Source organism: Arvicanthis niloticus, unplaced genomic scaffold (assembly GCF_011762505.2).
Source record: "Arvicanthis niloticus isolate mArvNil1 unplaced genomic scaffold, mArvNil1.pat.X pat_scaffold_73_arrow_ctg1, whole genome shotgun sequence".
Taxonomy (NCBI): domain Eukaryota; kingdom Metazoa; phylum Chordata; class Mammalia; order Rodentia; family Muridae; genus Arvicanthis; species Arvicanthis niloticus.
The window spans coordinates 74,133-100,068 of NW_023046343.1; the positions used below are offsets into that span (position 1 = coordinate 74,133).

A 25,936-nucleotide genomic window follows, 5' to 3' on the forward strand; every position below is an offset into this window, starting at 1 on the left:
GTTTCCCACCCTCTTTTCAAGACAGGTTTTCTTTATGTAGCCCTGGCTGTCCTTGGAATTAGCTCTGTAGTCCCAGCTGGCCTTGAAATCACGGAGATCTGTTTGCCTCTGCCTTCTGAGTGCTGCGATTAAAGGTGTGATACACTGCCTGGCTGTTTGTGATTCTTGTCGGAAGTTATACTGGCATGGCACAGTTTGTGTTTCGCCCTCCTTGTTAGGCAGTTAAGTCCCCAAAGACCACAGATTGAGATGTGCTACCTTTGTTAGCTTTCTCAACAGCAGTCTAGTCCCAGAGCCGGGGCTGCAGAGGTTCCCAGTCACCAGGAGTCTGACTCCATGCCAGAGATCAGCCTGCTGCTGCCACTGAGAACCCAGATAGCATGGAATCTTTTCATTCCAAGCTGCACTGCTGAGAGCTCTATACTGATCTCTGTCTTTTGAGGGAATTAGAGCCCCAGCCTGTGTGACTACTCAGTGCCTTGCGGGATTGTGTGGGCATCTTATTGAGAATCTATTGATATATAAATCTGACTGATGAATTATACGCTTCAAGAGCTTTGATTTACCGGATTAAGAGGATTTGTTACCACCAGCCATAGGGATGGATGGCAGAGAAAGAACTAGCGGCTCTGAGGTAAGCGAACCAGAGCTGGGAAGACCACAGTATTGGGGCTAGCCCTGGAGGTGGTGAGCCTGGGACTGCTGGGGATAGAGTAGCTGGACAGAGCACTGGGTGGTACCAACTTTAATATTTCCTGCAACAATACCATAAGCTCAATTAAACTTTGATTTTCCATCTTCAGGTTTTTCAAGACAGGGTTTCTCTGTGTACACATACATACATAGCCCTGACTGTCATGGAACTCACTTTGTAAACCAGGCTGGCCTTCAACTCAGTTCTGGTTGACTCTGTCTCCCAAGTGCTGGGATTAAAAGTATACTCTGACACCAACAGGCTTTTAATAATTATTTTTTCTTTTCTTTTCTTTCTTTCTTTCTTTCTTTTTTTTTTTTTTTTTTAAGATTTTTATGTGTGTTGCTGTTTTGCCTTTAAGGACAGTTGTTAGCTGCTGTATGTGTGCTAGCAATTGAACTCAGGTCCTCTGGAAGAGCAGCCAGTGGTCTTCACTGCTGAGCCATCTCTCCAGCCCATATGCCCTTGATTTAAAAAAAAAATGGTTTGAGAAATAAAAAGCGGTTAAGAATTCAAAAGAGAACAGTGAGGAGAGGTATATGGGAAGGTTTAAAGGAGGAAGGGGAAAGGATAATTATGGTCTAAACAAAGGCTTTTTTTTTTTTTTTTTTTTTTTTTTAATTTTTTTTTTTTATTTGCCACATGGCTTCTGCAGTGAGAAGCTGCCTGCCCACATGCCCTGGTCATCTGAGTCAACCCTAGAGCAGTGAAGTGACAGGTGTCACAGACAAATTGCTCTTAAAACTAGCCACAGGTTTTGTTTCAGAGATGGGTTCTCATAATGTAGCCCTGGTTGGCCTGGAACTAGCTCTGTAGACCAGGCTGGCCTCAGAACTCAGATCTCCCACCTGCCTCTGCCTCCCCAGTATCTGGGTTGAAGGTGTGCACCACCACATTTGGGCTCCTCACTTCTTAGCAACACTGAAATCACCAGCCTTGGCTTGCAAATAGACTTTTATTATCATTGAGGAAGAAGACACATAACCTACTCAGTTTTCAAGAACATATGTTCAAGGTATATACCATCAGATAGATTTGGTTGGGACCATTTGTCATCATGTGAATTATGCTCACATCATCACATAATGTTTTCATATGAAGGCTGCCAAAGGAAAAACAAGATGTCAGTACTCAAATGGGAGTGAAGCTTATCAACTGATAATTAGACTGTGGTTTCATCACAGTCCTGAATTTGTTTAAAACATTTTTAATACTTATGTGTCATGTGTGTATGTATTTGCATGCACTCCTGTGTGTGTACCTGAGTGTGTATGTGTCTAAGTGTTCTTGGCTAGGAACTCTCCAGTACTAGCAAGGAAAGCAGGAATTGGCAAATGGGACAGAATCAAACTAAAAAGTCTCTCCACAGCTTAGTGGAGGAAACAAACAAAACACCAAAACCAACCAACCAACAACAAAACATCAATCAAGAGAAGGAAGAGATACCCCACAGAGTGTGGGAAATATTGAAATAAGATTTCATTGTGTATAGCCCAAGATTAGCAATGAATTTGAATGTAGCATAGGCCAGCCTCAAACTTGAGGTAATTCTTCTGCCTTAGTTTCCTGCATGCTGGGATTATAGCTGTGTGCCACTATGTTCAAAGGGAGAAATATCTGTAAGCCATACATGTAATATAAATTATACTGGTAAATTGTCATGTGCTGTTGGCCCTTGTTGAAAGGGGACTCTGGGTGAAAAACTTCAGTCCCAGGCAGAAACAGGTGGATCTCTGAGTTTAAGGTCAGCCTGAATCCAAGACAGCAGAGGCTACACAGAAATATGCTATAAGGGGGAGGGGGTGAGGACTCTTTTTTTGGTGGGGGAGATAGGGTCAGGGTGTCCTGCTAAATGTTAATCAACACTTGCTTCAGCAGCCTGGGTGCAGGATTTGGGGCCTGTACCACCACACCACAATCACTGAAGGTAACTTGGATGAAGGCAAGTACAACTCTAAGGAAAATTAGCCAAGTGGAAATAATGACAGCTCACTGATGAAGCAACCCATGTGGGGATCACACTCAGGAGAACCCATCCTGCCACTGAAGACAAGATACGAGGATGCAGTCCCTCTACTTCTACTGTGGGCCTGGGACTGCCGACATGATAACTGGATCCCAAGAACTAGCAATTCTTTTTTTTTCCCTCCCTCCCTCCCTTCATTCCTAATACATAATCTCTCTCTAGAGCCCTGGCTGTCCTGGGACTCACTATGTAGACCAGGCTGGCCTGGAACTGACAAGAGAGCCTCTGACTCTGCCTCCACCATGCTGGCATTAAAGGTGTGTGTTATGCTTAGACAGTTCCTACTTTTGTTTGTGATGGTTTTGCAATTAACCCATCTGGCTGCCAAATTTCCTAAACAGCAGAAGGTGACCTTGAACTTCTGGATCCTCCTGCCTCTACTTAAATATTACACACACACAGCACCATGTCTGACCTGTATGATGATGGAGGTCATAAATATAGTCATATCTCTTTATAGAAAGTTAATTTCTCTTTTAAAAATGCATTTTACATAGATACATATTTAAACTTTAAAATTTAAGTTTAAATGAACTTTAAAAGCATTGGTGTGACGGTGTCAGTCAGATCTCCTGGAACTGGAGTTATAGACAGTTGTGAGCTGCCATGTGGATGCTGGAGATTGAACCCAGGTCCTCTGGAAGAGCAGCCAGTGCTCTTAACTGCTGAGCCATCTCTCCAGCCCCAGAAATGTTTTAAAATTAATGTCCAGTTTAAGTTAAAAGGCCGAGCTTACCATGGCTGTTTCCCACATCTCCTATTTGGTAGCCGATAACACCTCCTGAGCAGCAGGCTTCTCTCCTCCCATGCGTACACATCCAAAGAGCCATCAATAAAGGTGACAATGACATAAACTGGGTCCTTCAAAGAACACCCAAATGTGAGTAGGCTGCAGTCAATGTCAGGTCAAAAGACAAGGAAAGGGGCTAGGAGATGGTCCATCAGGTAAAGGCACTTGCTGAGCAAGCCTGGTGCTCTGACCATGTAAAGGTGGAAAGAGAGAGACTAACTCCAGGAAGTCGGCCTCTGAGCTCTGCAAGTGCTCACGCTCGTGCCAATGCACAAACACACCCCAACTGTATGAAGTTTCAAAAATGTAAATCTATTTTTGTTAAAACCCACTGGAGGGGAAATATTCCAAACGTACTGCCGATAGTCTCAAGATCTCTTCTGGGTAGTACTGAAATCTCTGCAGAATGTAGCCGTCCATGCTAAAGACCAAGAGAGAGTACATAGTTGAACAGACAATCACGTTCTTGTCACTGACTCCGATCCATTGCGGGATCTCTTCATAACCTGGGAACTCGAAACTTGCTACCAAATGTTCTGTTCCAAACAAACACAAAATATAGACAATTTTTCAATCATTTAATTAAGAGCAAAATCTTCAGCAGTTAAGACCACTGACTGCTCTTCCAGAGGTCCTGAGTTCAATCCCCAGTAACCACATGATGGCTCGCAACCATCTGTAATGGGATCTGATGCCCTCTTCTGGTGTGTCTGAATACAGCGACAGTGTATTCACGTTAAATAAATAAATAAATAAATAAATAAATAAATACGTTTTTTAAAAAAGGTAAGAGCAAAGCCATAAACGCTTACTGAAAATCATATCCCTACTTCCATGGCGTGCTAATCGGATAGAGATAATGAAAACCATCCACTGGTCTTTCAAGTCCATGTCCTTGGCCACTAAAGGGCAGAAAAAGACAACTGTACAGGGAAGGACAGTTTTTGTCTTTCTCAAAAACAAAAAACCCCAAATGACAAGCAATAACGAACTGTATTTTTGGGTGGCAAAATTGCAAACTTCTATCTTCAAAAATACTTAAATCACAGTCCATAACAGTAGCAAAATTACTGTTATGAAGTATCAATGACAGTAACTTAGTGGCTGGGGTGACCCTCAGTGCCACATGAGAACTGTGTGAAAGTTCAATCGGAAGCATTAGGAAGGTTGAGAAGCACTGGCTTAAAGGAGAGAGACACTTAAATACCAAGCCTGACAACCTAGTTCAATTCCTGGAGTACCACATGATGGAGGAAAGAAACCAAATCCCTCAAGTTGTCCCCTGACCTCAATAAATGTGCTTGTAGCATGAATACCTAATAATATAAAGACAATTTGAAAAGAAATCCTGTCCGGGCAGTGGTGGTGCACACCTTTAATCCCAGCACTTGGGAGGCAGAGGCAAGCAGATTTCTGAGTTTGAGGCCAGCCTGGTCTACAGAGTGAGTTCCAGGGTAGCCAGGGCTACACAGAGAAACCCTGTCTCAAAAAACCAAAAAACCAAAAAACCAAACAAACAAAAAAAATCCTATGTCTCCCACAAGAGCTCATCATAATCTATAAATAATGCTTGTCTTTTTTTTTTTTTTTTGTCATTCAAGACAGGGTTTCTTTGTGTAGCCATGGCTAACCTGGAACTTGCTCTGTAGACCAGGCTGGCCTCAAACTTGGAGATCCACTGGACTCTGCTGGGATTGTGGATTACCTTGTGATGATGCTTGTTTTAGTAAAGGGAGCAGCAGGCTCCTTGGACAGAAGTGAACTTGTGCCTGTTTGATGGTCACTACACTCGTGAGCTATGATTTTCTTGGGCAGACATGTTTCCATTTCCGTCCTGTATTAGGGACTGGGTTCTACTGTCTCACTATGTATCCCTGGCTAACCTTGTACTCACCGTTTAGATCAGGCTGCCATAGAACCCAGATAAATCTGCCTGTCTCTCCTCCTAAATGCTGGGATTAAAGGTGTGCATTACAATGCTTGGCCTTTCATTTTTATTATTTTTTAACTTTATCAGTGTGTGTGTGTGTGTGTGTGTGTACAGGTCTGCGTGGGTGTATGTATGCATGTGCACATGCTAAACCATCTTGTCAGCTCCATCTTTTTTGTTTGTGAGACAGCATCCTCTATGACGCATCCTGACCCAGTCTCATGATTTTGGGCATGCACTAGCATGTTTGGCGTGAGAATTCTCCAAGGTTTACCTTTAACAGTTAGTTGGTTCCCAATCTCTTCCAGCTTCATATCAAATGTGGCAAATTTTGTGAGATTTTGGAATGCTCTTCTGGACATCAGGGTTATCCTGTCTTCCCTTCTTGGGGTCCAGCAGGCTCCTTGGCATAATGAGAAGGAGAGAATGGTAGATAGAGGGGCAGGGAATTCCAATGTCCTCATTAAGCTGTCCAGGAAATACACCTGCAGAGTACAATCAATGAAGAGTCACACCTCTGTAGCCTGGCACATGTGCAGTGCAGACAAGGAGCTTTCAAAGAAAACCAGGAGTGGCTACATCTGTTCTTCACCCAGCACAGGGTGGAACAGTCATTGCTCTCATTCAGAGTCGAAATAACTCACCATCTTCCCGCCCCTCCCATCACATTCAGAGACAGAATGGAGTCCCTGTCCCAGGTCAAAGGGCGCCTCGGTCACCCTACTGTAATGGACTCATCAGGCAGAGATTGGTTAAGTACATTTTCACTGTGCAGAGAACTACTCCAGGGCTGTTCTGGATTTTTTTTTTTTTTTTTAAATGAGGCATTGAGACTGTCTTCTGTAACCCAGGTTGCTTTGAAAGTATGTTGATGTATAAAACCAAATGAATATGCTTGGGCCCTGAGAAGTACTTGGCCTGTGGGCAGACCATCTCTCTCATAATACCTAAGAACCAAGCACCAGAGAGCTGTCAGTTAAGAGAGAAGGCAGTATATAAAGCACTGAGTATGGTAGCACTTATGTGAAATGTGTCATGGGGTGGGTAGGCGTGTCAGCCAGTGATAGAAAATTGCTTCCAGATCAGGACCAGCAAAGGTTTCTGGGGCTGTTATGTCACCTGCCTTTGTCCTTTGGCTGAGCCACATTTCAAGGACATTTCACAAATAGACATTTGCCATTGTGGTCGGTCACGTGACTGCTTCCAAGCACAATATTGTTTCCAACTATAGAAATGGCTTTCCTTATGATAGGGCCTAGGAGGGCAGGAGTGATCTGCCTGAACCTCCCTGGGGACTGTTCCTTCCCACCATCTCCCACCTTCACCCTGGAATTGCTAGAACAGACCTACCCTTGGCAAGACATGTTCGTGTTCCTTAGTCAGAAAGACCCATTTCTTCTGAGGAGAGCAGTAGAGTTCTTCAATCCTGGATTGAAATGCATGGGCTTTGGAAATGAGGTGTAAGTCGGGAATCCTAAAGATGTAGAGATTACCCTCAGAATCACCTGCCTGAAATCAGAGCACCGGCACCCAGTCAGTGGGAAAAGGTTAAGCATGGAGGAGGCAGTGTTATCTGCTCTAAGATACACCACTATGTCTTCAAGTTCAGTAACAAGAGATCTAAAGTTCTGAGCAGCCTATGTCACAGAGCATCTGGGATGATCATGGAATAAGACTCTCTAGACCTGGAGGGGGATGACTCAGTGGGTAATTGTGGAGACAGAGAGACAGAGAGAGAGAGAGAGAGAGAGAGAGAGAGAGAGAGAGAGAGAGAGAGAGAGAGAGACAGAGAGAGACAGAGAGAGAGACAGAGAGAGAGACAGAGAGAGAGACAGAGAGAGAGATATCAACCCTAGGCCTCCAATGGCTTTTTCTGACCTTCAAGCATGCACGTGATACATAGACACACATGCAGGCAAAATATTCACACGCAAAATAATTCTTTTCCTTTTGGGTTTTTTTGAGACAGGATTTTAGGATTTCTCTGTGTAGCCCTGGCTATCCTGGCCTCACTCTGTTCACCAGACTGGCCTCAAACTCTAGAAATTCACCTGCTTCTATAGCATGCACCATGTCCTGCAGCATTTTTTAAAGAAACTTTTGTAGGGCAAAGTAGCATATTACCTTTAATGCCAACACTCAGAAGACAGAGACAGTTTGAGCTCAGAGAGTTAGACCACCCTAGTCTACACAGTGAGTTCTAGGCCAGCCAGGACTACATCATGAGATTCTGTCTCAATCACATGAAGTAGGGTATGTGTAAAAATTTTCCAAGCCCTAAAACCCTCCTCCCTAGGACTCACTGGGACATGAATGTTATCCTTTGTTCTCAAAATCATTCACGTTTTCTCTCTATTGTCTCTACCCAAATTCATGGATTCAGCAATAATAGACATTTCAAAGGCAAGAAGATGTAAACCCACTTGAAAAGGTTGTGTGTGTACGTGTGTGAGTGTTATATGTATATTTATGTATGCGTATGTAGATTATGGAAACCAAAGAAGAATGCCAGGTATCTTGTTATCCTCTTCTCCTGATTTCCTGAGAGTCTCTTATTGAGCCTGGACTTAGGCTGGCTTGGCTAGCAGCCGTCTAGTCCCAGTGACCCTTGTGTTTCCATCCCCTACACTACGGGGGTTACAGGCACCTTTAGCCACAGCTCACTTTTTATGTGAGTGTCAGGGATTTGAACTCCGGTCTTCATGCTTGCACAGAAAACACTGCTACCCACTGAACCATCTCTCCCCAGATGCCAGGAAAGAATTTTAAAATGATATTTTTAAGAGAATGGCTTAAAAAAAATGGACATGAAGTAGGCTAAGGGATGGCCATGTTTTCTGTATACTGTGATTGACTCTCAGGGTTTGCAGAGACTCCAAGATGGCAAGTTAAGATTTGACAGTAATGGGACCTCAAATTGACCAGTGTTTTGTTCTATGTGCCTATTCTAGATTTGGGGGTCACTTACCAAGACAATCGGGCCATCCTTTGTAAAGACAGCTTCCAGTGATACACAGGAAAGTGACAGCCTGTAAGTTGCCAGAGGTTGACCCTTGTGACAGTCCCACAGTTTGATAGTTTGTTGAATATCTACAGTGACCACAACCTGCATCTCAGGGAGGGTCGTCAACATCTTGATGTAGATGCCATATTTTGACATTTCCGAAATCATCACACCCTGGGGAACAAGAGCATCATCATGTCTGAGCACCTCTAGTTCAGCTGCTTTCACCCACCAGCTTAATGTGGAAGCCTCCTCCACACTGGAACCCCTTCTTACTTACAAGAAAAGAGCATGGAAGTTCTAAGCATCCCTCAATGAACATGGGAGCACATGCCTAGAATCCCAGTCAAGCAAGGCAGAGGCATAAAGGTCACTAGAAGCTTGAGGCCAGTCTGCTCTGCAATGTTAAGTTGCAGGCAACTTGGAACTACATTACAAGACTATCTCAAAAAAAGAAAAAGAAACACAGAGCTGGAGAGAGAGCTGGCTCAGCATTTAAGACCACCAGCTGTTCTTAACCAAAGGACCTGGGTTCAATTCCCAGCACACATGTGACAGCTCATAACTGTCTGTAACTCCAGTTCCTGGGGACATGACACCCTCACAGGGACATACATGCAGGCAGAAATACCTATGTACATAGAAATATAAAGAAATACAAAGAAGGAAAACAAACATCTGGATTATTATGGCAGGAGTAGACAGGAAACAGGACACATACATTGTGCTCAGACACAAGCACACATTCACTATTCAGACCAGAAAGAACATGGCTGTCACATGGCTCACCAGGGAAGGGCACCTGCCACTAAACCTGATGACAGGGCTTCAATCCTCAGGAACCACATGGAAGGGAGACCTAACTCCCACAATCATGTATGAAGAACAATCAGCAGCCCTGTGCTCAACGCCATTTCACCTTCACTAACAGTGCAAGCAGGGAGCATGTGCCTATTGTCACTTCTGGTGGGGCTAGATTTGTTGTTGTTGTTTCAGAGACAGGGTCACTCTATACCCCTGGCTTTCCTGGAACTCACTATGTAAATCAGGCCGGCTTCAAACTCACTGGCCTCTGCCTCTTGAGTGTTGGAGTTGAAGGCCCAGGCAGTATTATGTTTTATAACACATGAAACAAACTTATCTACAATGAATCAATTCCAAAACTGGTTATTGTATCATCAATTCTTCTACACTGCAAATGAGAAAAGCAGGTTCTTTTCCAGACTTTTCTTTTGCTTAAAGAAAAAAAAAAATTAAGGGCCTAGAAAGATGGCTCAGTGGTTAAGAGAACCAACTATTCCTCCAGAGGTCCTGAATTCCATTCCCAGCAACCACGTGGTGACTCAAAACCATCTGTAATGGGATCTGATGCCATCTTTGGGCATGCAGGTATACATGCAGATACAGCAAATAAAATAAATAAGTTTTTCTTTAAAAAAAAATCACACACTCTCACACACTCTCACACATTCTCACACGCACTCACACGCACTCACACACACTCACACACACTCATACACACACACACACACTCACACACACTCACACACACTCATACACACACACACACACACACACACACACCACCAGCAGCAGCAGCATCAATAACAAAAAGCCAAAAGCATAATTAAATTTAGTAAAATATTAGAGGCATCAATCAATATAGCCATTTCTAAGCCCTAGCTCCATTTGCATGAAAATTATTAATTACCTCTCCTTCCCTCTAAACATAATCTCCCCTTTGAGTCAATCTTGCCTCCTTTGAAAGGCAACCTGGTGAAGTCCTTGTTACCATGGAGCACAAGACTCAGTCTCACAAGGTTGAGGTCCAGATCCACTCCCTGCTCCCTCTGACAGGTACAATGACGATGTACCACTGGATCCTGCCTAGCACTTAGGAGGCAAAGGTCGGAGGGTCCCCATGAGTCCGAGGCCAGCCTGGACTGCACAGTGAACTCTAGGACAGCCTGATATTGTCCTAAACAGGCTCCTCCTAACCCCCCCCCCCAAATAAAAACCAACAAAACCCTCAAACCTTCAACCCCAAGATCATCCTGTTCACTATGTTCCATCTTCAGTTTGCTGTAGGAGACGATGTTTATAAACATTGAGATCCTGTCTAACAAGATAAAAACCCCTTTGCTGGGTGTGTTGGGCCACCCCTTTAGTCCCAGCACTCAGCAGACAGAGGCAGGCAGATCTGAGTTGGAGGCTAGCCTGGTCTACATAGTTGCAGGCCAGCTAAGACTACAGGGTGAGACCTTCTCTCAGACAGACAGAACCAACCAACCTTAAGAATGGATTAATGTTCACTCCATTAGACTCCTTTATCTTCTTTCTGTCTTTTTTGGGGGGCAGGGGAGGGTTGAGATAGGGTTTCTCTGTATAGCCCGGCTATCCTGGAACTCACTCTGTAGACCAGGCTGACCTTGAACTCAGAAATCCACTTGCCTCTGCCTCCCAAGTGCTATGATTAAAGGCATGTTCCACCATTGCCCTTTTACCTTTTAAAATAAAAAATCTTTGAGAGAACGGAGGATAATGAAGAAACACGTACTGAGGTATCCAGCAGTCACACAGTTCTCTCCTACAATGGCTCAGAGCTGGCTGTCTCACAAGTCAGAGTACACAAGAGAAAAATACTCTTTATAAAGCAGCAGGGACTGCACAGTGGGAATCTAGTATCATAACGCTGAGACAAGCCATGAGCAATGTCCTCAAGAACTACAGGCATGGCCAGTCCTGTGTTCTTTCCCACTGGTACTCAGGTCCCCACCATCCCTCTCCCAGGGCATCATATGGGCCCCTAGCACTCACAACACCATAGAAAACAGAGATTCTCTACCTACACAGGTGTGCTGGTGCCAGATCAAGCAACACTGCCACAGCTCTAGCTGGATTTCCTTTCCTAAGACACACAGCCCAGGAAGGTCTCAAGAGAACTGTGCTCAGCGCAAGCCACACCTTGTTTTGTTAGCTCCTGGGGTGAGGTACCCCAAACCCTGGTAGACACAATCAGAGAAAGAATCACGTGGAGAACAGCTGTGTCAATTGTTCCACACCCCCCCAAGAGAGCACAGCTCCACTGTGCTCCCCAGGCAAAGAGTGGGGGCCCATTCTCCTAGTGCCACAGCCAATGAGAGGGCATGGCCAGCTCTCCTCATGCCCTCATGGCCAGCTCTCCTGACTACCACAGGTAGTGAATTGAGGGAGGGCATCACCCCCACATCCATGCCAGCAGATCGCCTCTAAGCACATCTGTAGATATTTCTCTAATTAATCATCAGTGTGGAAGGACTCAGCCCACTGTCGGCAGTGCCACTGCCAGGCTGGTGGTCCTGGGTGGTATAAGAAAGCTAACTGAGCAAGCCATGGAGAGCAAGCCATAAAGAATGACCAATCCTCCATGGCCTCTGCTTCAGTTTCTGTCTGAGCCTCCTCTGATGAACTCACCTATGAGTTCTTTCCTCCAAGTTAGTTTTGGTCATGGCCTTTAACACAGCAAAAGAAAGCACAAACACACAAACGTGTGGAAAACTATAGTATGTGGTAAATGTAGGTTCTCAAGACTCTCCAGATATCCAGACATGAGATCAAGCTGGATTATGGGATTTCTGACAGATAAAAGCCATTGTTTCTCCGGAACTTCTGAGACAAGTTCCCATCTGCCAAAAGGTATCTTTAGCCTTGTTTTTGCTACTGTTACTATGTACTATGTTACAATGCACTCTCTTTACTTACTAGATACATCCTAGAACAAATGAACACAGATTGTCTAACTCCAATATGCTTAACAGATACTGGCTCTCATTCCTGTCAGAAATCTGCTAAATGTAATGTTAACTGTTACTATGGTAACTATGTTACTATGCTTTTCTAATGTTAAAGCTTACTATGACAGACAGAGACTACCAAATCCTGACAGTGAACCCCTGTTGTGAACCTTGACTGGCTTGGGGGCCAAAATGTTGGGACCCGTGCTCTTCCTCAACGCTTTGCTGCTAAGTGCTCTGGTCAAGAGAGAGAGAGTGGGGCTAGAGGGGCAATGGACACGAAGAATGGAGACAAGACAGGGTGTGATCAAGTCTCGTTTCTCTAGTCTCTTTTGTCTTAAGTCTTTCTCTCAAGTCTCAAGTCTATAAGTCTCAAGTCTCTCTTATTGAAGGGAAATCTGAGGTATTTATACGCTTTTGCCACGTGCCTTGCAGGCGTTGATATGACGTAAGCCTTACAGGTGTCTATAGTGTGGATAGCACGCGCACCGGGCACCTTGTAGGCTTGGATACCACGTGTGCCTTACAGGCATGTATGGCTCGTGGACAGCACGTGAACTGCATGCCTTGCAGGCATGGCTACCACATGTACCTTGCAGCTGGGGGCAGTAAACAGCAACACAAAATATGTGGGATATCAGAGTGTGCTTCAGCTGTTGTAGGCTATTGAAAACCAAATCTCTTATTAGGGTATATGGTTCCAGATGGCTGCAAAGATAATCTAGCCCCTTTCTGCTAAAAGTCGGCTCCCAACAAACCCCCAACTCCCAAGGTCTCTGAGTGATACGGGCAGAGTGACAACAAGACTGCCTGGATTGTGATATGATAACCACTGAGAAACTCTGACCCATTGCCTTGCCCACTGCCAGGGCTTGGTCTAAACTGTAGACAGAGGACACCCAGAGAGTTACATGTCTCATATTGCCTAAGACAAGTGAGTCATTTCTCCCACATTCCTCCCCCACAGGAAAAAGTGTCTCATCTTCTGGGTCTAATGGCCAAACTACCTCTGCCCGAGTCACAATGGAATTGTCCACTGCAGGTCCCACCATATTGATAACTATTGTCTCCAAGGGAAACAACCGAGCTGACAAAGTAGCTCGAGCTGTCTCACCCACCACAGTACACTCTTACACTCCTCCAAGGTCCTTACTTCCTTGACATCCCCCCTCAAAAATAACACTAACCTGTCATTTCCCCTTTTGCTTCAGACCCTGACCTCAGCCTACCAACTCCTTAATGTCATGCAACCTGGGCACTTTAAAGATTGCTGGCTATGTGTACCCCCTGAACAAACTCACAATTGCCACTTACAGCTTCTCCAGTGACCCTGTCAAGTCATCTTACTTCACCTTTCACCAGCTGCCCTGACTCTGCTGTTGCCAAGGCCCCATACCTTTTCTCTATCACTCTTAACTATAGACTTAAGGTGTTTCTCATACTAATCTATATATTCAGCTATCATATTCACAAGGTCAAAATTTCAAGTTTCTTTAATTGTCTCTTAAATGTAACCTTAAAAGGTTTATCTTCCTGCTAAATTTATATAGATTCAATCTCCCAGATAGAAGGAAAAAGCCCTTTTTGCTCCTTCTGCTCCACAAAAGGTTTTTGTCTTCCCTAAATGCATCTCAAATAGTGTTCATGCTGTTAACAGATTTATCTCTTTTGTAAACTTATAAGCTCCAGGAAACCCACTCAGATCCATGTATCATAGACCAAACAGACTCCATCTAGATAAGTACACTTGCCAATCAATAGCCTAAGTTTCTACCTGTTACCTATTCCAGAGGATGGGATTTCTCTCTTGTTCTCTGAGATTGGGACTTCTCTCACCCCAACCACCAAGACCTAAAGGTTTCAAATGTACACCTAAGAAGATTATTCTCCCCAAAGTACTAAACTTTATTCTCTACCTCTAATATATATACATATTTCAGCATCTTGCTATATCCAGGCATCTACTCAAAATCTGCATCCAGGACAGCTCCAGAGAAGCAACCCACAGATGCACCAGCACCTGCTCTCACAGACACAGATGCTTCTACTGGACCTGCTTCTTCCTATCCACAGATGGTTCCACAGATCCTAGATAGCAAGGAAACAGCCAATTCTCCTAAGACTGGACCAACATCCCCATCTTCGTTTTCTTAGGTTTCACAGGGACACAACACCTCAAAGTCAGCAGGAAATAGCTAAAGATCAAGATGGTCCTATCCCTGGTTCACCACCACCTCTTTCTAGTTTCTCCTTTTAAAAATTAAAGCAAAAATGGAGGAATGTCAGCATGCCTTCTAGGCTCCAGCCTAGGCAACAGCCAGGTAGGCCTGGCTTTTCATAAAAGGGGCTGTTTGTCCCCTCCTTGCTCTCTCTGCCCCTTCAGTCTGACTCTTTTCTCTCCTTAACCCCCTTTTCCCTTTTCACTCTCTCCCTCCCCTCCTCTCTTTCTCTCCTCCCTTATCATTGCCTTAAATAACCTCTATTCTATACTATACCCATCATATGTTTGCTACCTCAGGGGGAAGGGATGCCTCAAGGTCGGCCCACCAAGGCACCCTCCCACCTCACCAGACTTTGCTCTCAAAACATATCCTGGTTTTTAAAAAACACAACATAATCTACTTCTTTCTCTGTCTGCTCTGGACTCTTCTAGATGCCTCTGTCTGCTCTCTCATATCTACAGTAAACAACCTTAATCATTATCATGGAGAGTCATGTCAGCAGTTTCTTTACTGAATCCTCTCAAATAGCTAAAAAAAAAAAAAAAAAAAAAAAAAAAACCCTCAAAGCATTTCCAGCAAAATCAGGAACAAGACAAGTATATCCACACTCTCTACTCTCCCTCAAAATGGTATTGTTTTAGCTAGAATAATCAAACAAGGGAAGCAAACAAAAGGGATGCCAATAGGAAAGAGAAGCCAGAGTTGCCTCATTGGCAGACACTATGAGCCTGTACTTAGAGACCCCGAGAAACCACAGGAACACTCTTAGAACTGATAAACTTCCAGCAGATTGATAGGCTATGAACTTAACATGGGAAAGAACATTAGTGCCCTTCCTATACAGCAATAGACACAGTGAGAGAGGATCAGGGAAGCCATCCCATCCACAGCAGCCTTGAAACACCACCCTGAAATGGCCTGGTGGATGTGGTACACACTTTTGATCCCAGCAGGCAGAGGTTGGCAGATCTCAGAGTTTGAGGCCAGCCTAGTCTACAGAGCAAGTGTCCCCCAAGGCTCTCACACAGTGAAACCCTGTTCCAAACCAAAAATACAACAACAAACAAACCCTGGAGTAAGAGGCCAGAGTGATGGTTCAGCAGCTCAGAGCAAGTAATGTTCTTGCAGAGGACCCTAGGTGGGTTCCCAAAGCCTACACAACATCTCAGTCTCTGGCCTTGGCCAGCAGGCACCAACCACAAACTAACACAGGCACACACATATAAAATAAAAAATATATCTGGCACCAACCATAAACTAACAAGGCACATACATATATAAAATAAAAAAAAAAACATATCTTAAAAAGGAATACCTGGGGAAACCCAACCTAGTATGTGAATAATCTCTATGATGAAAACTTTGAAACACTGACAGGCACTGCAGAGATGGCTTAGCCGAGGACCCGAGTCCAGCCCACAGCTCCAGTGCCCACAGCTTACAGCCATCTACAACTACAGTTTTAAGGGACTTGACACCCTCTTGTGACCTCCACAGGCAGCAGACACACTTGCATCACACATACATATATGCACAGAAAACACTCATAAATCTAAAAAAAGGGGGGGGGGGAGAAATCAGGTGTGTGGTGTAAACCTTTTGACACATGGGGAGCCAAGGTAGGTGGATCTACATAGGGACTTCTAGGACAGTCAGGTCTATACATGGAGATCCTGTCTCATCATCACCAACAACAAAAAGAAGAAATCACAATTCACATCCAGGTAACTTTTGGTACTCATTGGCCAGACTCACCTCGTGAATATCCCAGGCGGAAATCTGGGCCTCAGAATTTGCAATACAGACAACTGATCTGTCTTGTCGGTTTCTTGTTAAGCCACGCCCTGAGATATAACATGCAAATTCCTGAAATCCTGCAAAGAAACCCCAACAATATTTAGACACCAGACTGTTGAGGGGCAACTCAAACCAAAAAAGGTATGTTTCAGTTTCCTCTACCTTGTAGAAGGCTTGTATAAAAGTTGTGGGAAGAATGAAGCAGACACAGTCAAGCACACTGCAGGTTGGTCATTGGTTCAGATACAGTTACTCTTTAATGTGCTTCTATAGATACAAAATGGGTACTGGGGGCTGGGTCTGGAACTCAGTGGGCAGAGTGCTTGGTTCTGTTCCTAGAGGCCTATAAACTGTAAACCAGTTCTCATTTGGAGGCAGAATAATTAAGGTCATTGGTGTTTTCTACATGAAGAATTTGAGGTCAGCCTGTGGTACATGAGATCCTGTCTTGGCAGAAAGAAAGAAAAAAGAAAGAAAGAAAGAAAGAAAGAAAGAAAGAAAGAAAGAAAGGGAGAGAGAGGAAGGAAGGAAGGAAGGAAGGAAGGGAGAGAGAGAGAGAGAGAGAGAGAGAGAGAGAGAGAGAGAGAGGAAGGAAGGAAGAAAGGAAGGAAGAAAACAAAGGAAAAAGAAGCAAAGAAAGAAACAAAGAGAAAAAGAAACAAAACAAATAAAACAGCCAGATATAAATATGTCCCAGTCCCAGTGAAGGCATGCTGCAGATCTTGAGTTTGAGGCTAGTGTAGTCTACAGATCAAGTTCCAGGCTACCCACAGTGATATAGTTTGAAAGCAAACAGAAAAGATAAGATTTTTCCCATCAGGAGAACCAATTCCACAAAGTTGTCTACACACACACACACACACACACACACACACAAACACATACTGTGCCATGTACACATATCACATACACATGCTAAAAATAAGTGAAAGAAATTTAAAAGTATCTCTCCATCAGAAAGCTGTTCTGAGGAAGTTTTTAGAAAAAAAAGATAACTACTAAAGCCTATCTAGTAATTTCCCCCATTAAATTCTCTCTGTACTCTAGGGAAGGTATGAAGCCTTCAGGGCAAGGGAGCGATATATAGAGCTGGTTTTAAGATTTTGAGCAACCACTCAGCAGATCACAGATTGGTTCTATGGCTAGCCTAGCACGGCAGCCCCATCCCATTAAACCACAAGTCCCTTCCTCTTAATGAGTGAGAATGTAGGACTGCAGAGAATGGGAAAAACCAAGTGGGTGTCTCTTCTAGCAAACCTGTTGTCTTCATATGAATTTCCTTGTAAGTGAAATCTTCTGGCTTTGCCCGGGACTTGGAGTGTTCTTGCCATGTTTTATAATGAAAGAACTGCTTCCATGTCTCTGTGCCCAGGAGCTGCGGGGTGACATCCTCACAGAAGAGCCATCTCTTCACACAGAGCTTCCTGCAATGCACAGTTACAATCCCATCAGGCTGACCCCAGTCACCTCACCTTAGAGCCACGGTTACAGTGAGCACAACTTTTATTCACTAACCATCCTCACACAGCAGAGGTCCAGGTCCAGACTCAGAAGGCCTCCTCTTCCCTTCCTGCCCCATCTCATGCCTTCTTCCCATCCCACCCTTCCCCTCTCCTTACTTCCACAGGATGTCACTGCTTGCAATTGCATTCCAGTCCTATGGGAGAGAAAAGAATCCTTAAATCAACAACAGCCCCCTTCCCCTTGCTCTCAATTTGGTCTGTGCTGGGCCTACACAGGTTAATCAAACACAGTCCTAGCTCCCCAGGCCCAGCCAGCCTGGAGAGACCTACCCCAGCAAACACAAGTCACCTTGGGAGGGCTCAGAGGAAGGAGGGCCAGTCTCCACAGGTCTGACAGGGAGTCTCAAGGATGCCACATATCAGCAGCACTTCCCCTGAAGGCAGCTTGTTCTTTTCATTTAGCAGAATGTTGTTGTCACTGTTGCTGCTCTGAGATAGGGTGTCTAAGTAGCCTGGGCTGGTTCTAAATTCATGTAATTGAGTATGACCCAAACTCCTGCCATCTTGCTTCCACCTCCCAAGTGCTTCAATTACAGGCATGTGCCACCACTCCTGCCTCATTGAACTGTAGTTGAGGTCTTCAGAGTGGATAATGCATGCTAACCCATGAGAATATATATCTGTTTGCTTTTCTGTAAGTTGGCTCTCCTGTTGGTCAAGAGAAGCAGCTGAGTTCCTGAGACATTAATGTGTCAGAGCTGAGCAGACAGGTCTGAATGAGGTAAGTGTAAGGAGGGAAGAGAAGGACAAGAAGGAAGGGAAGGGAGGGAAGGAAGGGAAGGAAGGAAGGAAGCCAGGCTGCCTGAGTACAATGCTGGGGTAGCTAAGACTCTAAGACTGAGCGGAAAAAGGCCCAGGGTCTTATGATGCACCAGATGGAGAGTTCAGCCAAGGAGCTTTTACCTTGTTCACTTGGGCAGCCTGTAGCAAACTGAAGGCGTCCAGATAGGAGAAGATTTTCAGCAGTGGCACACTAGGCAAATAGAACTCCATCTTAAGGGGCCTAAGTCCACATTGACTCTTCTTTCTCCTCCCCAGCTTGCTCCAATTTTAAAGGCTTGGCCGAAGATTTAACAGAGCTGCCACCCGCAGCTCTTCAGGCTTTGATTGCAGCAAGCTGCAGGTGTGTAGACTCTCAGCCTCACACCAACACACACACACACACTCACCGGAGCCAGATACACTCAGCTAAGAGTGTTCACACCTAAATTCACTCCACAGTGTTATTCATCTCATAGATGAGCTCAATAATCCCTGCCTGGCACTGTGGAGACCAAAAAAGTACATGAGCTGGGGTAGCCCCCATTGATGATGTACTTGTCAGAACTTTCGAGAAAATACAGAGTAACACGCTAATTTTCAACAGGCTAAAGACTGAGACTTTGTGTCAGAAATGGAAAAGTAAAAGGGCCATCCTGATTTTGTTCATGCTTGTTATGTTAGTAACCAGAAATCAGAATGTGTTTTCATTCAAACATTACCTTCTCCTGTGCAGCCACAGGGTAGGGCTTAAGTCCTGGACCCTTGGTAACTGTGCTCCTTTGTCATTTAAGATGATAACTTGGGGTAGGGGACTTAGCTGAGTGGTAGAGCACTTGCCTAGCAAGCACAAGGCCCTGTGTTCAGTCCTCAGCTCTGAAAACAAAAAAGACAAAATAATAAAGACAATAACTCAAGGAACCAGCGCTATGGCAGAGTGTACACAGACATACAGAATGGACGGATGCATGTATACTTATGTAGACATACACATACAAAACGAATATATGTATATGTAATGTCCGAGCTGCCCCACATTGGGCGGCCAAACTGTAACGGCCCACTCTGTTCTGCGGGTCTATCGAGAGAGAGTGTAGGGCAAGCGATGTGACGAATGGAGACAAGACAGAGGGTCTGATCAAGTCTTAAGTCTCCTTTATTGTGTCTCTCTCTCCTTTATTGTCTCTCTCCTTGTCTTCCGTATTCTCTCCATTGAAGGGAAATCTGGGGTATCTATAGGCTTTTGCCACGTGCCTTGTAGGTGTGGATATGACATAAGCCTTACAGGCGTCTATAGTGTGGATAGCACGTGAACTGCATGCCTTGCAGGCGTGGATACCACGTTCGCCCTGCAGCTGGGGGCAGTAAACAGCAAAACAAAATATGTGGGATATCAGAGTGTGCTTCAGCTGTTGTAGGCTGTTGAAAAACAAGTCTCACTTCAGGGTATATGGCTTGAGATGGCTGCAAAGCTGATAGCCAATTTCTGCTAAAAGTTGGCTCCCAACATGTATATACACACAGAGACATACAAACATACAAAATGGACATATGTATATACACACAGAGACACACACACATACAAAATGGACATATGTATATACACACAGAGACATACACAAACAAAATGGACATATGTATATACATACAGAGACATACTTCTTAAACTATGTTCTCTACTGAATCAGACTGACAATAGTTTTGAGGACTGCAGAACCCACCCCTGACTTTACTACTACAGAGTTGGAGGGTTGAATGTGAAGCACCCAGATAAAGCAAAGCAGCCTGAAGAGAGGACGACAGGCCACAGTGCAGGCTCCAAAAGGAGCCAGAGGCTTCCCTGTGCTATACTTTTCTCAATTGTCTTTCTTTCTTTTTTACTTTCCTTTTTTCTTTGTTTTATTATGAGACAGGGTCTCGCTATCTAGTCCTGGAACTTGATATATATAGTCCAGGCCTCAAACTTACAGATCAGCCTGACTCTGCCTCCCAAGGGCTGGCATGAAAGATGTGTGCCACAGTGCTTGGCTTTGGACTTTCTGTTTGCATGTTTGCTGAGCCAGAGGATGGCCCTGGCTTCTTTCTCTGAGTGACTGATTTAGATGTTCACATGCACAGCTGTTATAACTCCTTATGATAGTCATGAGGCATTGCTACCACAGACACCTTAACAATGGATATTTTTCATCCATAAAGGCGATCTGATTACTTTACAATGTATAATTGTTTAAGGCGCGTGCGCACGTGTGTGTGTGTGTGTGTGTGTGTGTGTGTGTGTGTGTGTGTGTGTGTGACTGGATTAAAAAGGACATCATCCTATGGTCCAGGCTGGCCTAGAATTCACTGTGAAGTTTAGGTTGGTCTCAAACATGAAATCTCTTGCCTGCTGAAGCCAGAAAAGGGCATTTGACCTCCTGGTACTGAGGTTACAGACAGTTGTGAGTGGTACTGACACCATGTGGGTACCAAAAATCAAACCCAGGTCCTTTGGAAAAGCCGCCAGTACTCTTAACCACTGAGCCATCTCTCCTGACCATAAACAGATACTTCTTCTTGCTGTATTTAAACCTGTATTTCAAAAATGGCCATCTGGAAAGGGATCATTAAGGGACCAGTAGAGAAATGAGCTGGAAAACATTTTCTGAGGCTCTGACATTCACCACACAAGGTGAATAGAACATGGTTGTTGCAGTAGCTTCCTGGGCCATTAATAAGTGAGTGTCAATGAGATGGGGTGTGTGGCAGAATACACTGTCTCCCAGGTTTGGACATTGGTTATCTGACAGTGGCAGGGCCCTGTTCTCTGCAGGGACACTAAGAGACAATCAACCCCTTGTCTCTGCCAGGTCCCAGAAGCTACCATGGCATCCCTGGACCTGAGAAACATCACACCGTACTCTGTCTCTGCCACCAGTCAATGTTCTCATCCCAGTCCACATTCTTCTCTGCTTTGTTGTATCTCACTATGTGTCTCTGGTGGCCTAGGCTCACTCTGTAGACAAGGCTGGACTTGAACTCACAGGGATCCACCTGCTGCTGAGTGGGCTGAGTGCTGGGATTAAAGGTGCATATCTTCAAGCTGAGATGACTTTTTTTTTTTTTTTTTTTTTTTTTTTTGAGACATAGTGCTGTCAAATTCTCTCCCTGGGTGAACTAATTAAGGACTAATTACCATGACTATTGTGAACATCTGTGTAACAGGTTGTGCTCACATAGCCACACAAGAGTGTGAGTGTGTCTTTGCAGTCTCCCAGTGTGTTACCTGTGATGTGTGTTACATTCTGACTGAAGGCTTATTAAACCTCTTTTCTTTCTGATTTACCTTTGTAAAGGTTTCTGGGTGGAGAAAATGTCTTGTTTTAAGCTGGGAGTTGAGAAGATGGTTCAGCATGTAAAGGACTTACTGCCAAACATGAGGACCTGGTTCAGTCTCCAAGAGCCACATGGGAGAAGGAGGGAAGGACTCCCCCACTTATCCTTTGACCTTTATACCAAAGCTGAGCTATGTGCACTCCCACACATACAACAGAGAAATAAAAGTTGGTATGTGTGTATACATATATATATATATGTATATATATATATATATGTATACACACATACATATACAAACATATACATTTATATACATACACACACACACACACAGTGTGTGTGTGTGTGTGTGTGTGTGTGTGTGCATGGAGGTCTCTGTCCATAATTCCAGCACTCGAAGGACTAAAATGGAAGGATGAATTTGAGCCCAATTTCTACATCCTCAGACTCTGTCTCAGAAGACAAACAAGGCAAAACTATTTCTCCAACCCTGACCACAGTAAAAAAAGTTATTTTTCTTGAAGACAAAGTAAATATAAAGCCCACCAGCAGATGAAATGACAACCAGAGATGTGTCCATACATTGGAGCTGTCTGCTGGTGGTTTGTATTTTCTCATCAACTCATTGAGGCAGGGGGTGGGGGAAGAACTAGAGACTAATAGACTTAGAGTGTGAAAATACATTTTAAAAATGTACAATTCCATCAAATCTGCCTCTGATCTTTCTTTTCTGAGAAAATCTACATTTTAGAGGCTGGAGATGGCCCAGTGGTTAAGAGCACTGACTGCTCTTCCAGAGGTCCTGAGTTCAATTTGCAGCAACCACATAGTGGCTCACGACCATCTGCATTGGGATCTGATGCCCTCTTCTGGTGTGTCTGAAGAAAGCAGCAGTGTGCTCATATACATAAAATAAGTAAATAGATATTTTTTATCTATATTTTTTCAAGTAAATCTGTTCAAATTACTTCATATATGTGTATCTGACATGTGTATGAGAGAAAACAGTCACAGTAGGTGTGCGGAGGTCAGAGGACAAGTTTGGGGAGTTAATTCTTTCTCTTTGTGAGTTCTAGGGATTGACCTGGGGTTGTCAGGCCTGTACAGCGAGCCCCTTTGCCCTCTAAGCCACTTTGTCAGTCCTAGGTGAATATTTGGGAAAGTCCATAATGTTAAAGATGAAGCTCCCTGGGTGTTTCCTAAAGTGACTGTGGACAGTGACCAAACAGCTTTGTTGACTCTTGGTTAGTGGAAGGCACATATGAAAGGGAACAGTTGACTTATAGGCACAAGATACAAACTGAAGTTGTTCCAAATGAGAGAAAGAAAAAGACAGACTTAGAAAAAGTCGTAAAAATGGTTGCAAGCATCCATGCCTCTTTGTAAGCGTTCTTCTTATTTTGTGTGTTCATTTTTTAGCAGAGGCGCATACGTGAGAATGGAGTCTGGAGGACAGCCTCAGCTGTTGTTATTCAGGTGCCATCTATGATTTTGACACAGCCTCTCATTCTTCTTGGTCTGGTGCTCAGTGATGGGGTTAGGCCAGCTGTGCAGCAAAGCGTGAGGAAGCCACAAGTCTCCAGTGCGGAGATTATAAGTGAGCACCTAAAAATGTGCCTGGTGTCTTTAAGGAGGGCACCTCTTTATAGTAAGACTCTGGAGCCCCTCCCATTCAGATTAGGTCTGCTCCTCTTTCCTACATGCTTTCCAGCTGGCACACCTGCACACTCTACTTTCTGGGCTAGTGACTGGACTTGAGCATGCTAAGCACTCACTCCAGTATGGAACTGCACCCAGTGTGTTCATGTCCTTAGTCAGTTCTGTGCCCGTGACTCTTCTCGGGCTAATACAAAGCAGCAGATGTGGTCCTGCCATCTCAGAATATTTGCCTCAAGAGGATAGGCCAGCTTCCTGTCTCTGGGGACCGAGTTCAGGCAAGCAGATGATGCTAGGCTGTCTGATGACAGAGAAGCCTGACCTTCTTACTCATCATCCTCCCCCCCAGGCACACAGGGGCACCAGCCAGAGGAGTAGCACCCAAGTGACCTGCCACCTGGTGGCAGATACAGGCATTAAACACAGCTGAGATGGAGCTAAATCAGAAACCATTTAGAAAGAACAGCTGAGCCAGGGCCAAAACACCAACCCCCCAAAACATGAGGTAATGGTTTATTTTAAGCTGTGGAAGTTTTGGAGGGCAGTGTGAATGCAGTCATGTGTAACTGATAAATTATCATGAAATCAACCAATCTCTGATTCTGTTTGGATTTGTTTTTTTGACACAGGGTCTCATGTAGCTCAGGCTGGACTTGAACTTGCTAAGTAACCAAAGGTAACCTTGAAATTCTGACCCTTCTGCCTTTGACTCCCAACTGCTGGGATTACAGGCATGAGTCACATAGCACACTTGTGTATCAGATGCTTTCATATTCCGTATGTCCCTTGCATAAATTTGTTGTTCAAATTTACCTTTCAGCTAAGTCTTCATCATGGCTTCTAGAGAACTGTGTTTCAGAAATATATCCTGCTTATCTGGAAAATGAAAATACTGCTTAGAGGGATCAGAATTAAGAAAAATAAAAAATAACAATGGCTCAGAACATAGAGCTCTTGCTGTTCAAACAGAAGGACCTGCCTTCCTTCGATCCTCAGCATCTACTAAGGGGGAAACCATGTCCTTTCTAGCACTGAGGAGGCAGGGGAGGAGGACTATCCCTAGCCAGTTTGGTTAGACTCGCTGAATCAGACTGGTTAGCTCCAACTTCAGTGAGATCCTGTGTCAAAAGATAAGGCAGGGAATGACTAAAGAAGATAATCACTATTGACCTCTGGTTTCCCCATGTATCCTTGACACACAACTGCATATGAACATACACACATGCACACACACACACACACACGCTCACTCACCCATTGTAGCTAGATTATAAAAATAACTACAAACTCACAAACAAAAGTAAGTTTTTATATCATGTCTCAGGTATACTTACTAGACCCTGTAAGAAAAAATGTGATGTTCCTCTTGCTGACCTCTCCACACGAGACCCATGTGGACCTTATTACTCAATAATAATCACTTAGAAACCGAGATCTATTATCTTCAGTTGCTATTTCTATGTCCACAGGATGGGGGAGGGGGTCTATTCCTGATCAGAAGTAACCACTAAGTTCTCCAGTGAACCAACATAGTGCATCTGTCTCCCACTGACCCAGAAGCCTACTGTGTGCCCAGTGCTCACAACCGTGGGGTGGAAAATAATGGAGATAGAGTTACTCCATAAATGCCTCAGTGCTGGAGGCAAACATACAGGACTCTGTGTGAGTGTCAGCCCATGGGTGGTGGCACTCAATGTGATGCTACCTAGATACAGAGGGAATGGATGTCGCTGTAATGTGGAAGGAAACCAGGCTTCTCTTTCCATATCCTCTTGTAGCGTTCACTCATCTGTTGAGTTTTACATTTACTTATTTATTCACTTTTGGTATTCGACACGAGGTTTTTCTGTGTAGCCTGGGTTATCTTGGAACTTCTGTTCCAAGCCTGGCTCTGCCTCCAGAGTGCTGAGATTAAAGGTGTGCACCTCCACACACCTTTGGAATGTACTCTAAATGTGAGTGGAGCCTCCTTGAGAGCGTTCTCTGTTCTAAAGTGTTTTCAGGTGATGGCAAGAGAGTTACTAGGAGTTGGGCTCCCTGGGTACCATTGAGATAACAGGATTCCAACTAATGGGAACCAGAGGTTAACATTCCATGGTCAGGAGCAAGAGAGGTGCACTTGCTGAAACCAGAAACAAGGCTGGCTTTGCAACCCAGGGGTCTTGAACTATAAGATTTTTTATGTCAGTGGCAAGCATGCCTTGCTGTTCCTAGGAGTGGGTCTCTACAGGTGCAATGATAATGGCATTCATGATCTACAGCCAGAAGCCACAGAGTGCAGAAAACTCATGTCAGCCACCAGGCAGAAAATCATGATCCCCTAACACTTTTGGTATGGATCAACTCTTACACACAGAACCATTATTCAAGACAGGATTTGGATGTTCTTGTGCATGAACCTTTGCATGTATAAAAAACATGCCTCACTAGTGTGTGGCTAGTGGGAC

At 44.3% G+C, this 25,936-nt stretch overlaps 2 protein-coding genes across 2 annotated transcripts in view; one reads left to right on the top strand and one right to left on the bottom strand.

Annotated features, from left to right (window-relative positions):
- Positions 1–25,936, top strand: part of LOC117702382 (coiled-coil domain-containing protein 12-like) — a 154,794-nt gene that overhangs the window by 33,702 nt on the left and 95,156 nt on the right. The window lies entirely within an intron of this gene.
- Positions 1,691–18,752, bottom strand: LOC117702363 (F-box/WD repeat-containing protein 15-like). Its single transcript, XM_034493558.1, has 10 exons — positions 18,663–18,752; positions 17,856–17,893; positions 17,494–17,660; positions 16,195–16,313; positions 8,409–8,618; positions 6,791–6,949; positions 5,715–5,925; positions 3,868–4,046; positions 3,473–3,581; positions 1,691–1,824 (listed from the first exon to the last, which is right to left on the bottom strand). Exons 1-10 carry the CDS (start codon positions 18,750–18,752, stop codon positions 1,691–1,693), a joined length of 1,416 nt encoding a protein of 471 aa, XP_034349449.1.